We start from the raw sequence: 17,334 nt of genomic DNA, 5'->3' as shown, positions 1-17,334 counted from the left end.
GTGGTATATAAGTTCCACCAGCTGGCACATATGTTCCATCTGCAGCATAATGTCCTACCTGACTTTTCGTTCTTAAGAAAGCATTTACTAGGTCTGTTTTGGTCTGTTGTAACTCTTTTTCTTGACTTTCCACAACAGTTGCTCTAACGGCGTCATAGGCACTTTGAACTGCCTGTCTCGTTGCTGCATCTGTTATTTTCGTCATATTTTTGCTACTTCTCTTAACTCTTTGTCGAAACCTTCAGACTTCAGTTTCTTTCCAGATGAGAAGTCGTTCACTAGTTTCACCTTACTATGAAGAGCTTCGAAGGCATTCTTAAAGTCAGCATTCATTAAAGCTTCATTTGAACTGTCTTCATCCGCTTGTATTTTTGTCCTTATTGACCCTATAAGCTGGGCTGCTTTAGCGTTGGCTTGGGCATCTAACCAGTCATTGTTAGCTTTTATATATTCTGCGCTTTTCATTGCCTTTTGCATGGCTGCGTCGTTATTTTTACTTTCTTGTGCTAAGTTTTCATACTGTACGGTTTGGTTTTGCAACTGTAAAAGTTTTTCTGCCTTTACATTTGCTTCAACTTCTTTTTTATACTCATCGCTATCCATATATGTCTTCAGGGCTTTTTGTTTTATCTCTTCATCTTTCAGTACTTTATATTGAGTAGTATGGTTTTTCAAATTTACAACATCTTGTTCCATTTTTGCTACTTCTGCTGCTTTTTCTGACACTTTTTTCGCATATTCCTCTGTACTTAGTTCTTTCAGTTGTTCTTCTTTCTTCTTTTTCTCTACGTTTAACTCATTGAGTTTCTTTGTGTGTCTGTCATATTCTAGTTTCTTTTCGTTTTCACTTATTTGCTTCTGTATGTCTATGTTTGACTTTTTGACATCTGTTATTTGATTTTTGAGTGAACTCAAATTCATTTGACTTTGAGGGTTATAAGCTGTTCCGTCTGCAGCTCCACCATAGCCTGCCATTTTCGCTAAAAGTGCCGCTCTTAAACCTCCACTCTGTGCACCAATAACTCGGTTTAAAAGCATAGGGTTGCTTGACATTTGTTGCAACATAGTGGGGTCATTCATAATTTGTTGTTGCAACTGTTGTTGTGGTGTCAGTTTTACTATTGGATGTTTCAATGCTCCCTTCCTCTTACGTATATTCTTACGTAGCTTACGTGGCATTTTAAGTGAAGTAAAAAACGGTTTTTGACAGATGTTTATATGACACTTTCTCCAGTTTATAGGACCTCTCTCATATTCTATCTTGTCATGATTTCATCGTAAATGTTTTGTCAAGACTTCTTCGTAAATGTTTTGTCAAGACTTCATCGTAATGAGTGTAAAGGACCCAAAAATATAATTTATGTTAGAATGTTAGATCTAACATGTTTTCTAACATGTTTTCTAACATGGTCTAAAACTCTTGAATTTTCATGATTTCATCGTATATGTTTTGTCGAAACTTCTTCTTCGTACATGTTTTGTCAAGACTTCTTCGTAAATGTTTTGTCAAAACTTTCTTGTCTATGTTTTGTCAAACTTCATCGTAAAGACTTTGTTGAGACTTTGTCAAACTTCATCGTAAATGTTTTGTCAAGACTTTCTTGTCTATGTTTTGTCAAGACTTTCTTGTCTAATTTCTCATGAACTTTCTTGTCTATGTTTGTCAAAACTTTCTTGTCTATGTTTTGTCAAAACTTTATTGTCTATGTTTTGTCGAAACATTTACGATGAAATCATGAAAATTCATGAAAATTCAAGAGTTTTAGACCATGTTAGAAAACATGTTAGAAAACATGTTAGATCTAACATTCTAACATAAATTATATTTTTGGGTCCTTTACGCTCATTACGAAGAAGTTTGACAAAAACATTTACGAAGAAATCATGACAAAACATTTACGATGAAATCATGACAAAACATTTACGAAGAAGTTTCGACAAAACATTTACGAAGAAATCATGAGTTTTCTACGATGTTAGAAAACATGTTAGAAAACGTGTTAGATCTAACATGCTAACATAAACATTATTTTTGGTCATTTACGCTCATTACGAAGAAGTTTGACAAAACATTTACGATGAAGAAGTCTTGACAAAACATTTACGAAGAAGTCTTGACAAAACATTTACGAAGAAGTCTTGACAAAACATTTACGAAGAAGTCTTGACAAAACATTTACGAAGAAGTCTTGACAAAACATTTACGAAGAAGTCTTGACAAAACATTTACGAAGAAGTCTTGACAAAACATTTACGAAGAAGTCTTGACAAAACATTTACGATGAAATCATGACAAAAAAGTCAACGGCTGGTCGGCTGGGGTTCGGTCCTCCTCTTGGGTCTTGGGAAAAATTCTTAGGGCTAGAAGGCACGAAGTGCCTGGAAGCCCCACTTCCTTTTTTTTTTTTTTTTTTTTTTTTTTTTTTTTTTATCCCGCATCCAACACACAACAACAAAACACAAAACACACTTTTTGGTTCTTTCATCGTTTTAATCGTAATTTATGTAATACATGATTTGGATAAATTTTACAATAATAGAACCTATATTATATTCTTTTCAAAGATTCTTGCAAATCATCAAAAATAATTGTATTTTAAAAAACGATCAAATTATCCTTTCATTATTTTAAACTTAAATTAGTTTTTATGATTGACTAAAGCAATCATATTTATTCATCATTAAATAAACAAAAAAATAATATTTGAGAGTTATTTCAAAAAAAAACACATGAGTGGGGGACAAACTCGCCCATCGTCACTTTTTTATTAACCTTAAACTTGTAATTTTCATTATTTTTAATTAACCTTATTTCTTTCCCAATTCCTGATTTATTTTATTCACTTACTATTAAAAGTCACATTTTAATAAAATATAATAATTTATTTATAGCATTTTTTACTATACTGTAATAAAAAATTAATTATAATAAATTAAATGTTTATTAAATCAAATGTTTTCTTTGCAATAATATTTTTAATGTTGAGTAAACAATGTTGGGATCAAGTGTATCATTTTTCAGACCTTTCTGAACAGCTTCAAGCATACTGATGCATTCGACTTTTTTAAATTGTGTCATTTCTTCGAAATCTCTTGTGACTTTTTTGATAACTTTAACACTTCTCTCTGAATCCAGACCTTTAATTTGCAACTTAATCAGGAATGAAGGAACAACACTGGAATATAACTCGATGACAAGTTCATCGAGTCGAAGATTTCGCCTTTCTGGGAAGTACTGGTGCTTCAAAACCTTGAAATGTGATTCTGAGATGTTGTTTGTTCCATCTCCTTCATTTCTATAGCGAAGCATCCACCTGTCAAGATGATGGCGCCACTGTCGGTCAAAGTATTCACGGGCAGCAGGTTCCTCATTTAAAATTTCTTCTAAATTGTTGTAAACTTCATCAGGATCAATTTCTTCCTCTTCAGAACCAAAGACCAATAACTTCATTAAGTTATAGAAAGTTTCGAAGTTGGAACGATCTTGAAACTTTTCAGCCTTTCTCATGACAGCGCGCAACACATGAACGCCACACCAAATGATCTGGCATAAGGGGATGGCTGTTTCAACAGCATTTGTGATTTGAGGTGCGCAGTCCATTGAAAAATAAGATGGTTCGCGATTGATGGAGCCAAAATATGCTGTGAGACAAACTTGTATATTTTCACTTGTGTCGGGCCAAACGAAAAAATACAAAAACGGAAAAACAATTGATTCCGCGAATTTGCCAGTGACGGCATAAAATGGTATGCGAGAGCGCAAGAGCTTATAAGTGGAATCAATGTGATAAGTTTGTATTTGATGTGAAAAAGCATTTGCTTCGAATGGGGCGTAATAGAAAATCATACGATCTGGCTCGTGAATAAACTCGATGAGATCACCCGGAGAATGACTCTTAACCATGTCGACAAAAATTGCAAGAGATGTAACATCATCCACTGAGAAACTGGTATTGATTGCATGAAGGCGTTTAGAAAACTTTTTTAAAGCATCTGTAGATTGTTGAAACATTTCCGGAATGATCCCACTATCAAATGGGATATTAAGATCTTTGAAACACCTTAATTGTGCGTAAACACGGTCTTGATTTGATTCAAAATATCTTGTTAAATAAGATCTATAAAAATATGATGTAATTTGTTGTGATTTGTTTGGAAAAGGGGCAGAATGATTGTGGGTGTTAATACATTTTCGTATGTGGTACTTGTCATCGGGAAGTGTATCAACAAGGAAGCGACATGGACAATTCGGCCACTTACAATTAAATTGGATTTGATTTCTTTCTTTCCTAGTTTTATATGAATAACTACAACCTGCTTGGATTTCTTGTTGCACTCCATACTTAAGCAACTCGATATATGTGAGTTCGTGATCTTGGATCTGCATTAAAATGAAATGATTTGAAAGAATAAAGAATTTTGAATATATTGGTCTTATTTTGATAAGCTTGGTCGTGTTTTGAATAGCTTGGCCATCTAATTCAATTATGATCTTTGAAAATTAGGTGAAATAAAACTAAACATAAATGTAAAACTAGGGATATGAAATTTTGGTTGTACACCACTTGTATGTGCCGGATACCATTGTGTCAAATTTTTTCTGAAATTAACTTTAAAAGTACTAAGTAAGATCATGAGATATAGCAATATATGTTTAAACTGTTGTAAACAGAAATTCATCAAAAGTGACACCTCAGAAAAGCTAAAATATTGAATTTTTGGAACTTTTGATAGAGCACGTTTTTAAATATGAGTGTGGTAGAATTTACGAAAAAGTGACACTAGAAAAGTGACACTTAACCTTAAATTTCCAAACACTATTTTTTGATTGTATTTTGTTATTTATATATTTATATATGTATATTTATATATGTATATTTATATATGTATATTTATATATGTATATTTATATATGTATATTTATATATGTATATTTATATATGTATATTTATATATGTATATTTATATATGTATATTTATATATGTATATTTATATATGTATATTTATATATGTATATTTATATATGTATATTTATATATGTATATTTATATATGTATATTTATATATGTATATTTATATATGTATATTTATATATGTATATTTATATATGTATATTTATATATGTATATTTATATATGTATATTTATATATGTATATTTATATATGTATATTTATATATGTATATTTATATATGTATATTTATATATGTATATTTATATATGTATATTTATATATGTATATTTATATATGTATATTTATATATGTATATTTATATATGTATATTTATATATGTATATTTATATATGTATATTTATATATGTATATTTATATATGTATATTTATATATGTATATTTATATATGTATATTTATATATGTATATTTATATATGTATATTTATATATGTATATTTATATATGTATATTTATATATGTATATTTATATATGTATATTTATATATGTATATTTATATATGTATATTTATATATGTATATTTATATATGTATATTTATATATGTATATTTGTTGCATGCTAAGTTCGGTCAACGATAGGAATTGAGGGGAAATTAATCGTCGAGGAAGTACGATTATGTAAAGTAAAAAATGTTGTGGGATTTTTAATATTGTATATAATTTTATAATAAAATTTTTGTGAGACATTTTAAGAAGCACATATAATTTTTTGAATTTAAAAATTAAAGTAGTGTTGAATGAATTTATTGATTAATTTAATACGGATATTTCTCAAAATTAATCAAAAATAGGTTTTCAGAGAACTTTTGAGATATCTTTTCAAAATGTCTTTTTGAAAATATATAAGTATTATATCAAATTGAAAAAAGGTATTTATCAAAATTCTAAATTCTTAATAAAAAATAACTTTTCAGAGGATTGTGATTTTGAAAGCATGAGTAATAAGTAAAAAATATCTACGATTTTAATGAGGGAATTGTTCCTTATGAGGTATACATTATAACTATATACCTCATAAGGAACAATTCCCTCTTGATAGCTGGGAAACTTTCTCTGAATAACTTATCATTTGGAGAAAGTTTCCCAGCTATCTATTAGAAACTAAAGGCTGTGAGGCACTAATATATAATCAGTGCCTCATAGCCTTTAGTTTCTTATTAAAAACGAGAAAACTTGTTCGAAATGATAAACAATTTCGAACAAGTTTTCTCGTTTTAAGGAGGGAATTGTTCCTTATGAGGTATATAGTATGAATATATACCTCATAAGGAACAATTCCCTCTTGATAGCTGGGAAACTTTCTCTGAATAACTTATCATTTGGATAGAAAAAGTGACACTTTACATGGCAAAAAATAGAGCCTTACTTTTGAGATACTTGAGATTGAAACTGAATCTTATGAGGCGGTGATCTTGAATCACTACCTCATAAGGTTCAGTTTCATATAAAATTTGTTGCAATTTGTTATTCTTTTGCAATTATTTCTTATAAGATTTTACATCTTTTAGCGGGGAATGTTTGTTATCATGTATATATTATAAATATCGACACGATAACGAACATTCCTCGCTAAATTGCTGAGAAACTTTGAGGAAATGTCGAACAATTTCCTCAAAGTTTCTCAGATTTATATAGATCACTAGAGTCCCCTAGGCACTGATTCTGGTTCAGTACCTAGGAGGCTCTAGTTCTCTAACGAACTGATAAAATGTTTTTAAATTTTTGGATATTGCTACCTGTGAAGCACTGACTTCAAGTCAGTACCTCACAGGTAGCAATTACATTGAAAGATGGGAGAAACTTTGTCCGAATGTTAAACTATTCGGACAAAGTTTCTCCCATTTGTAGTGGAGATGGAAGGCTTTGAGGTATATTGTATTAATATATACCCCAAAGCCTTCCATCTCCACTTGAAAGTGTCCAAACTTTGGGTTAATACTTTGCAATTAACCCAAAGTTTGGACACTTTCTAGAAGGAATTGGAGGGTAAGAGATATACATTCATATGGTATATCTCTTACCCTCCAATTCCTTCTTAAAATGGGAGAAACTTTGTCCGAATGTTAAACTATTCGGACAAAGTTTCTCCCATTTTTTGAAGGAATTGGAGGCTATGAGATACTGATGCAATGTCAGTAACTCATGGCTTCCAATTCCTTCCTAAAACTCATAAAAGTGGACATTACATGCATATAAAATTTGACATGTAAAGTCCACTTTTTGTGAGCGGGGATTTGACTCCGTCAAATCCCCTTTTTCGTTTACGAGAAAGCCAAATTCTCTCAAAAAGTTAAGTAGGACCAATTTTTTATAAAAAAAATCCAATTCATTATGAATGTTAATTAATTTATATAATTATTGAATAAAAAATTTTCTTTGAGATTATGAAAAGTTCTTTGAAAAGTTATTTTTTCTCATTTTTAAATATTGTATTAGCCTATTTATTTATAATCCAAATTAAAAACTTTAAATTCAATATTTAAAGAATAATTTTGAAGGAATTGAGTTACTTCCCCCGACGATAAAATTGAGAGGTTTACATTTTGACCGAACTTAGCATGCAACATATTATATATGTATATTTATATATGTATATTTATATATGTATATTTATATATGTATATTTATATATGTATATTTATATATGTATATTTATATATGTTATTTATATGTATATTTATATATGTATATTTATATATGTATATTTATATATGTATATTTATATATGTATATTTATATATGTATATTTATATATGTATATTTATATATGTATATTTATATATGTATATTTATATATGTATATTTATATATGTATATTTATATATGTATATTTATATATGTATATATTTATATATGTATATATTTATATATGTATATATTTATATATGTATATATTTATATATGTATATATTTATATATGTATATATTTATATATGTATATATTATATATGTATATATTTATATATGTATATATTTATATATGTATATATTTATATATGTATATATTTATATATGTATATATTTATATATGTATATATTTATATATGTATATATTTATATATGTATATATTTATATATGTATATATTTATATATGTATATATTTATATATGTATATATTATATATGTATATATTTATATATGTATATATTTATATATGTATATATTTATATATGTATATATTTATATATGTATATAGAGTGTGGGACAAACTATCCAGTGTCACTTTTTATTAACCTTATTTTAAAAAATTAATAAAATAATAATAAAAAATTATTTGAATCTTTTACATTAATTGTTTCTTTTTTAAAAGTACCTTTAAAGTACAATAAACAAGATTTGAATCTATTGATCCTTGTTGCAAACTTGAATATATTGCTTCAAGGAGTGTGGTAGAATTTACGAAAAAGTGACAGTAGAAAAGTGACACTTAACCTTAAATTTCCAAACACTATTTTTTGATTATATTTTGTTATTTATATATTTATATATGTATATATTTATATATGTATATATTTATATATGTATATATTTATATATGTATATATTTATATATGTATATATTTATATATGTATATATTTATATATGTATATATTTATATATGTATATATTTATATATGTATATATTTATATATGTATATATTTATATATGTATATATTTATTAGTAGCTGCTTCATGCTGCATTGAGTATTGTTGAATAATTTGAAGTAGTGGTTTTTGAAATCAGCACCCCTATGAGAGCGCTGGCGACCGAAACACCACTAGTAAGATTGTGTATTAGAAACTGCTTCATGCTGTGTTGAGTAAGCTTCGATGTCTTTGTAGGATAGCTTTCTGAGAGCGAAACAAGATAGTGTTGAAAAAAAAATTTTGAAATCTGAGAGACTGTGCAAGAGCCAACGACCAAAACGCTACCAGTAAGATACAGCAGTAGTAGCTGCTTCATGCTGCATTGAGTATTGTTGAATAATTTGAAGTAGTGGTTTTTGAAATCAGCACCCCTATGAGAGCGCTGGCGACCGAAACACCACTAGTAAGATTGTGTATTAGAAACTGCTTCATGCTGTGTTGAGTAAGCTTCGATGTCTTTGTAGGATAGCTTTCTGAGAGCGAAACAAGATAGTGTTGAAAAAAAAATTTTGAAAATCTGAGAGACTGTGCAAGAGCCAACGACCAAAACGCTACCAGTAAGATACAGCAGTAGTAGCTGCTTCATGCTGCATTGAGTATTGTTGAATAATTTGAAGTAGTGGTTTTTGAAATCAGCACCCCTATGAGAGCGCTGGCGACCGAAACACCACTAGTAAGATTGTGTATTAGAAACTGCTTCATGCTGTGTTGAGTAAGCTTCGATGTCTTTGTAGGATAGCTTTCTGAGAGCGAAACAAGATAGTGTTGAAAAAAAAATTTTGAAAATCTGAGAGACTGTGCAAGAGCCAACGACCAAAACGCTACCAGTAAGATACAGCAGTAGTAGCTGCTTCATGCTGCATTGAGTATTGTTGAATAATTTGAAGTAGTGGTTTTTGAAATCAGCACCCCTATGAGAGCGCTGGCGACCGAAACACCACTAGTAAGATTGTGTATTAGAAACTGCTTCATGCTGTGTTGAGTAAGCTTCGATATCTTTATCAGACCACCTTTAAATTAACCACTCACATTCTCACTGTGGTCCATCTAAAATTTGTAAGCTTTATGACATAAAATTATATTATATGCAGGATCCCACCTATTACTTAATCTTTTTGGAATAAATGTTTTATAATATTTATCGATTGATTGTAATTTTTTGTATAAAAAAGTTTTTTATTTATATTAAAAATATATTTTGTTAATGATATTATCTTATAATTTGTAAATAAATCTAGTAATAAAATAACTTTAATAGTTGGTGTCACTTTTTCGAAAATTCTGGTTTTTTCTTGTTTCTTTTTTAAAAGTACCTTTAAAGTACAATAAACAAGATTTGAATCTATTGATCCTTGTTGCAAACTTGAATATATTGCTTCAAGCATTTTCAAACATTCGACTTTTTTGTTTTCCAATATTTGTTCATGGTCATTAGCTTTTCGTAATATACGAACAACTTTATCACTATTGATTAATTGAACTTTAAATTTAATCAATAATGCTGGAACAACCGTTGTGTATAATTCAACAACAAAATCGTCTAATCGAATATTCCTTCTCTCTGGGAAATAAGAATGCTTGAGAACTTTGAAATGTGACTCACTGACGTTATTAGTCGCGTCACCTCCGTTGCGATAGCGCTTATTCCAACGATCTAAATGATGCCTCCATTGCCTATCGAAGTACTTTTGGGCTTTCGGTTCAGTGGAAAGAATTTCAAGAATTCGATCATAAACTGCATCTAGGTCTGCAGCTTCTTCTTGAGTGAGGTGCTCTGGAACTTCTTCACTTGTTTCAAACGTTTCTTCTTCTGGAATAAATTCAGAATCGTTTGGATCATCAGAAGATTCTCGTGGTAAAAAGATTTGAGAAGGTTGAAATTCATTTTCGATGAATTCTTCTTCATATTGTTCCTCTTCTTCAATTTCTTCTGCTTGAAGTAAGTGAGATTGAGCTGGTTCCTCTCTAGGATTTTCTTCTTCTTGGTTCTGTTCTTCCTCGGGAGATTCTTCTTTAGTATCGAATACTAATAATTTCATTAGATTATAAAATTCTTCAAAATTGTCTCGTGATTTAAACTTATCCGCTTTTCTTAATATGGCGCGAAGGACATGCACGCCACACCAAAGAATATGACAGTTTGGAATACCTCGCTCAATTGCCTCGGCTATTTGTGGGGCGCAGTCCATACTTATCATCTCGGGTTCTCTATTAATATATTGAAAATAACGACAAACACAATATTGAATATTTTCGCTTGTGTCAGGAGAAATAAAGAAATACAAAAAAGGAAAAACAATAGTATGTTCTGTTTTTCCTGTGAGTGCATATAATGGAATGTTAGCCCTTAGAAGTTTATACGTTGAATCGATGTGAAACGTAGAAATTTGGTGACCAAGGGCCTTCGCTTCGAAAGGTGCATATAAAAAAACTAGTTTTCCCGGCTCAGAGATAAATTCAATTAAATCTTCTGGACAACTTTCTTGAACAGATTCGACAAAGATAGCTAAAGAAACTTTTTCATCCGAACTAAAGCGTTTGGAAACAATTTCAGCTCTTTGAGCAAATTTACGTAATGCATCTGGACCTTGTGCAAATATTGAAAATAACTCTTCGTCTGTATATGAAATATTTAAGTCTTGGAAACACTTAAGTTGAGCTGTAGCATGATTCATATTGTTTTCAAAGTAATGTTTAAGATAATTTCTGACAAATAATGAGGATATTGTTTTTGTTGATTTCGGAGGTGCAGAATGATCATGAGAGTCAGAGTGGATTAGTAGTTCATATTTATCTTGATCTATTATCCGGACTTTGAATTTAGCTTGACATTGTGGATACTTACATTTGTATTCGATCGTGGAGTATTCTTTCCTGCATTTTTGAGAGTAGCCCATGCTAGCTTTTATCTCTTCTTGGATACCAAACTGGAGGAGCTCCATAGTGTTGAATATCACGGGCTCCATACAACAAATTGAATAAGGTATTTCAAAATTTGAAGGAAATGGTCCATCATTGAATGTAGTGGCCGGGAATTGAATGACATACAGATAGTTTGAGGAAATTTGTTATAAATTATAATATAATTGAAGAATTAATTATCAAAACAAGTCTAAGAGCCATTTGTCAGATTTTCCCGAAATGCAAGGTTAAGATTTTAGCAGCGACTAACTTTGAGTGTACATATATAATTGTTATACTGAGTACTTTCTATCTGTGTTACTTATTTGAGTCTAAGAGCCATTTGTCAGATTTTCCCGAAATGCAAGGTTAAGATTTTAGCAGCGACTAACTTTGAGTGTACATATATAATTGTTATGAAAAAACCAGAATTTTCGAAAAAGTGACACCAACTATTAAAGTTATTTTATTACTAGATTTATTTACAAATTATAAGATAATATCATTAACAAAATATATTTTTAATATAAATAAAAAACTTTTTTTATACAAAAAATTACAATCAATCGATAAATATTATAAAACATTTATTCCAAAAAGATTAAGAAATAGGTGGGATCCTGCATATAATATAATTTTATGTCATAAAGCTTACAAATTTTAGATGGACCACAGTGAGAATGTGAGTGGTTAATTTAAAGGTGGTCTGATAAAGATATCGAAGCTTACTCAACACAGCATGAAGCAGTTTCTAATACACAATCTTACTAGTGGTGTTTCGGTCGCCAGCGCTCTCATAGGGGTGCTGATTTCAAAAACCACTACTTCAAATTATTCAACAATACTCAATGCAGCATGAAGCAGCTACTACTGCTGTATCTTACTGGTAGCGTTTTGGTCGTTGGCTCTTGCACAGTCTCTCAGATTTTCAAAATTTTTTTTTCAACACTATCTTGTTTCGCTCTCAGAAAGCTATCCTACAAAGACATCGAAGCTTACTCAACACAGCATGAAGCAGTTTCTAATACACAATCTTACTAGTGGTGTTTCGGTCGCCAGCGCTCTCATAGGGGTGCTGATTTCAAAAACCACTACTTCAAATTATTCAACAATACTCAATGCAGCATGAAGCAGCTACTACTGCTGTATCTTACTGGTAGCGTTTTGGTCGTTGGCTCTTGCACAGTCTCTCAGATTTTCAAATTTTTTTTTCAACACTATCTTGTTTCGCTCTCAGAAAGCTATCCTACAAAGACATCGAAGCTTACTCAACACAGCATGAAGCAGTTTCTAATACACAATCTTACTAGTGGTGTTTCGGTCGCCAGCGCTCTCATAGGGGTGCTGATTTCAAAAACCACTACTTCAAATTATTCAACAATACTCAATGCAGCATGAAGCAGCTACTACTGCTGTATCTTACTGGTAGCGTTTTGGTCGTTGGCTCTTGCACAGTCTCTCAGATTTTCAAATTTTTTTTTCAACACTATCTTGTTTCGCTCTCAGAAAGCTATCCTACAAAGACATCGAAGCTTACTCAACACAGCATGAAGCAGTTTCTAATACACAATCTTACTAGTGGTGTTTCGGTCGCCAGCGCTCTCATAGGGGTGCTGATTTCAAAAACCACTACTTCAAATTATTCAACAATACTCAATGCAGCATGAAGCAGCTACTACTGCTGTATCTTACTGTAGCGTTTTGGTCGTTGGCTCTTGCACAGTCTCTCAGATTTTCAAAATTTTTTTTCAACACTATCTTGTTTCGCTCTCAGAAAGCTATCCTACAAAGACATCGAAGCTTACTCAAAACAGCATGAAGCAGTTTCTAATACACAATCTTACTAGTGGTGTTTCGGTCGCCAGCGCTCTCATAGGGGTGCTGATTTCAAAAACCACTACTTCAAATTATTCAACAATACTCAATGCAGCATGAAGCAGTTTCTAATAAATATATACATATATATATATACATATATAAATATATACATATATATAAATATATACATATATAAATACATATATATATACATATATAAATATATACATATATAAATATATACATATATAAATATATACATATATAAATATATACATATATAAATATATACATATATAAATATACATATAATATATACATATATAAATATACATATATATATAAATATATAAATAACAAAATATAATCAAAAAATAGTGTTTGGAAATTTAAGGTTAAGTGTCACTTTTTCTACTGTCACTTTTTCGTAAATTCTACCACACTCAGCCATTTGTCAGATTTTCCCGAAATGCAAGGTTAAGATTTTAGCAGCGACTAACTTTGAGTGTACATATATAATTGTTATACTGAGTACTTTCTATCTGTGTTACTTATTTGAGTCTAAGAGCCATTTGTCAGATTTTCCCGAAATGCAAGGTTAAGATTTTAGCAGCGACTAACTTTGAGTGTACATATATAATTGTTATACTGAGTACTTTCTATCTGTGTTACTTATTTGAGTCTAAGAGCCATTTGTCAGATTTTCCCGAAATGCAAGGTTAAGATTTTAGCAGCGACTAACTTTGAGTGTACATATATAATTTTATTATACTGAGTACTTTCTATCTGTGTTACTTATTTGAGTCTAAGAGCCATTTGTCAGATTTTCCCGAAATGCAAGGTTAAGATTTTAGCAGCGACTAACTTTGAGTGTACATATATAATTGTTATACTGAGTACTTTCTATCTGTGTTACTTATTTGAGTCTAAGAGCCATTTGTCAGATTTTCCCGAAATGCAAGGTTAAGATTTTAGCAGCGACTAACTTTGAGTGTACATATATAATTGTTATACTGAGTACTTTCTATCTGTGTTACTTATTTGAGTCTAAGAGCCATTTGTCAGATTTTCCCGAAATGCAAGGTTAAGATTTTAGCAGCGACTAACTTTGAGTGTACATATATAATTGTATACTGAGTACTTTCTATCTGTGTTACTTATTTGAGTCTAAGAGCCATTTGTCAGATTTTCCCGAAATGCAAGGTTAAGATTTTAGCAGCGACTAACTTTGAGTGTACATATATAATTGTTATACTGAGTACTTTCTATCTGTGTTACTTATTTGAGTCTAAGAGTCATTTCTACCATAGAACTAGATATTGTCTCTCATTAAATATATATAACTGTAAACTGCTTAATTCATTTATCTATTTAGATAAAATTATATTTATATAAGATTTCATGTTATTATTTCATCATTATTATTTTTTTTATTCCTTTGAAAAGTGACACTGGATAGTTTGTCCCTTTCTCTATGTATATATTTATATATGTATATATTTATATATGTATATATTTATATATGTATATATTTATATATGTATATATTTATATATGTATATATTTATATATGTATATATTTATATATGTATATATTTATATATGTATATATTTATATATGTATATATTTATATATGTATATATTTATATATGTATATATTTATATAGTATATATTTATATGTATATATTTATATATGTATATATTTATATATGTATATATTTATATATGTATATATTTAATATATGTATATATTTATATATGTATATATTTAATATGTATATATTATATATGTATATATTTATATATGTATATATTTATATATGTATATATTTATATATGTATTGTTGTAAACAGAAATTCATCAAAAGTGACACCTCAGAAAAGCTAAACTATTGAATTTTTTGGAACTTTGATAGAGCACGTTTTTTAATTAAAGTTATATATTTTGTAAAGATTCTTTTTAATAAAAAAATAAAATTTTGAAGAAGAACACAAAAATCTTCTGAAAAATAATATCACATAAACTCATATTATTTTCTAATATATAACTATTTTATATAAAAATCAAATTCAATGATCTTAAAAGCGAAGGATAAACCTCAAAATTTACGAATATAATGAGTGGGAATATAATGCTTATCTATCATAAAACCATATGAAATATCAATTTTTGCTTTACGCCTAATTTTTGACGACAATTAGCAAAAATGTTAAATGTTAACACTCAGTCCATTTGAATATGAAAAATAAAATTGACTTTGATTAAATGTTTTTATTTATCATGCAATTCTTCTTGCGACCAAAGATTTGAATAAAATTTCAAAAAAAAAGATAGCTTAAAAAATAATATACGGTAGGAGAGAGGGTCAAAGTTGCTATTTGTCACTTTTCCACAAGAATATAATGGGGAAAAAATATAAAACCAAAAATAATTGTTATAATTTAAATGAAGAAGTAATTTAAAACGATTTTATTTATGATCAAATTTTATATATTTTTTTTGGATCAAATCCATTTTAATAGAATTTATATACTATTCATCTATTAGTAAACACTACCGTATATTATTTTTTAAGCTATCTTATTTTTTGAACTTTTATTCAAATCTTTGGTCGCAAGAAGAATTGCATGATAAATAAAAACATTTAATCAAAGTCAATTTTATTTTCATATTCAAATGGACTGAGTGTTAACATTTAACATTTTTGCTAATTGTCGTCAAAAATTAGGCGTAAAGCAAAAATTAATATTTCATATGGTTTTATGATAGATAAGCATTATATTCCCACTCATTATATTCGTAAATTTTGAGGTTTATCCTTCGCTTTTAAGATCATTGAATTTGATTTTATATAAAATAGTTATATATTAGAAAATAATATGAGTTTATGTGATATTATTTTTCAGAAGATTTCATTCTATATGCCTATGAAAAGTACTCTCAAAACTAACTTTTTCCTAATTATAATTAAAACTAGAATATTGTATTAGGCTTAGTATTATTTCATTTTTCTCATTCAATTTAGAATTTACAAATGTCAAAAAATTGAGAGCTGTTACTTTTGATGAATTTCTGTTTATTACAGTATATATTTATATATGTATATATTTATATATGTATATATTTATATGTATATATTTATATATGTATATTTATATATGTATATATTTATATATGTATATATTTATATATGTATATATTTATATATGTATATATTTATATATGTATATATTTATATATGTATATATTTATATATGTATATATTTATATATGTATATATTTATATATGTATATTTATATATGTATATATTTATTATGTATATATATATGTATATATTTATATATGTATATATTTATATATGTATATATTTATATATGTATAATTTATATGTATATATTTATATATGTATATTTATATATGTATATATTTATATATGTATATATTATATATGTATATATTTATATATGTATATATTTATATATGTATATATTTATATATGTATATATTTATATATTTAAAAGACGGTGGTTCACCAACATGATTATGAAAATGATGTCCATTTACAAATCTGTATTGATTAGATTTCATTTCAAAGGTAAAGTTAGCACTACAACTTCCCCATCTACAGTAATGTCTAATAATTGTTACTCCATCTGAATTCAAATGCGAATCTTTCCGATAATTGCAGTTAGCACGCATCTCTGCTTGAACTCCATATTGAAGATAATGAATGAAATCAATATATTGTTTTGTATCAGCAAGGGGTGCAGGAACGGATTGATTCATTTAAAAAATGAAAAAAGTGAGAATTGTAAATAATTAAGGTTAATATTGAATAAATAATACATCAAACTAGTTTTAGAGTTGATAGTAAGAAGCGAAGAACAGTACCAGTAAGATACAGCAGTAGTAGCTGCTTCATGCTGCATTGAGTATTGTTGAATAATTTGAAGTAGTGGTTTTTGAAATCAGCACCCCTATGAGAGCGCTGGCGACCGAAACACCACT

At 28.6% G+C, this 17,334-nt stretch overlaps 1 protein-coding gene and 2 pseudogenes across 3 annotated transcripts, besides 14 other annotated features; all 3 read right to left on the bottom strand.

The window, feature by feature from the left end:
* Positions 1-564: 564 nt before the first annotated feature.
* Positions 565-1,179, bottom strand: TVAGG3_0022940 (annotated as a pseudogene). The gene has a single exon. A coding segment is annotated over exon 1 (615 nt).
* A 1,553-nt stretch (positions 1,180-2,732) lies between these two features.
* Positions 2,733-2,770: a terminal%2Cinverted (terminal inverted repeat of MuDR-5/MuDR-6/MuDR-7_TvMULE4 transposon ID:TVAGG3_0022920).
* Positions 2,733-4,660: a mobile genetic element.
* On the bottom strand, positions 2,945-3,451 carry TVAGG3_0022930 (MULE transposase domain-containing protein; the record flags this gene model as incomplete). Its single annotated transcript, XM_001283664.2, has 1 exon — positions 2,945-3,451. The coding sequence occupies one exon, from the start codon at positions 3,449-3,451 to the stop codon at positions 2,945-2,947; it is 507 nt and encodes a 168-aa protein (XP_001283665.2).
* Positions 4,661-4,698: a mobile genetic element.
* Positions 4,661-4,698: a terminal%2Cinverted (terminal inverted repeat of Banshee-A3 transposon ID:TVAGG3_0022910).
* Positions 4,699-4,760: 62 nt separating this feature from the next.
* Positions 4,761-4,798: a mobile genetic element.
* A 1,389-nt stretch (positions 4,799-6,187) lies between these two features.
* Positions 6,188-6,274: a mobile genetic element.
* A 28-nt stretch (positions 6,275-6,302) lies between these two features.
* Positions 6,303-7,242: a mobile genetic element.
* A 927-nt stretch (positions 7,243-8,169) lies between these two features.
* Positions 8,170-8,356: a mobile genetic element.
* A 1,539-nt stretch (positions 8,357-9,895) lies between these two features.
* Positions 9,896-11,922: a mobile genetic element.
* TVAGG3_0022860 lies at positions 10,069-11,278 on the bottom strand (annotated as a pseudogene). Its single transcript has one exon. A coding segment is annotated over exon 1 (1,210 nt).
* Positions 11,923-13,767: 1,845 nt separating the features above from the next.
* Positions 13,768-14,795: a mobile genetic element.
* Positions 14,796-15,166: 371 nt separating this feature from the next.
* Positions 15,167-15,204: a mobile genetic element.
* Positions 15,167-15,204: a terminal%2Cinverted (terminal inverted repeat of Banshee-A3 transposon ID:TVAGG3_0022830).
* Positions 15,205-16,370: 1,166 nt separating this feature from the next.
* Positions 16,371-16,407: a mobile genetic element.
* Positions 16,371-16,407: a terminal%2Cinverted (terminal inverted repeat of Banshee-A3 transposon ID:TVAGG3_0022820).
* Positions 16,408-17,334: the final 927 nt, after the last annotated feature.

Source organism: Trichomonas vaginalis, chromosome IV, assembly GCF_026262505.1.
Source record: "Trichomonas vaginalis G3 chromosome IV, whole genome shotgun sequence".
Lineage (NCBI taxonomy): Eukaryota > Parabasalia > Trichomonadida > Trichomonadidae > Trichomonas > Trichomonas vaginalis.
The sequence above is the reverse complement of the archived record's forward strand: the minus strand, read 5'-3'. Positions and strand labels throughout refer to the sequence as shown.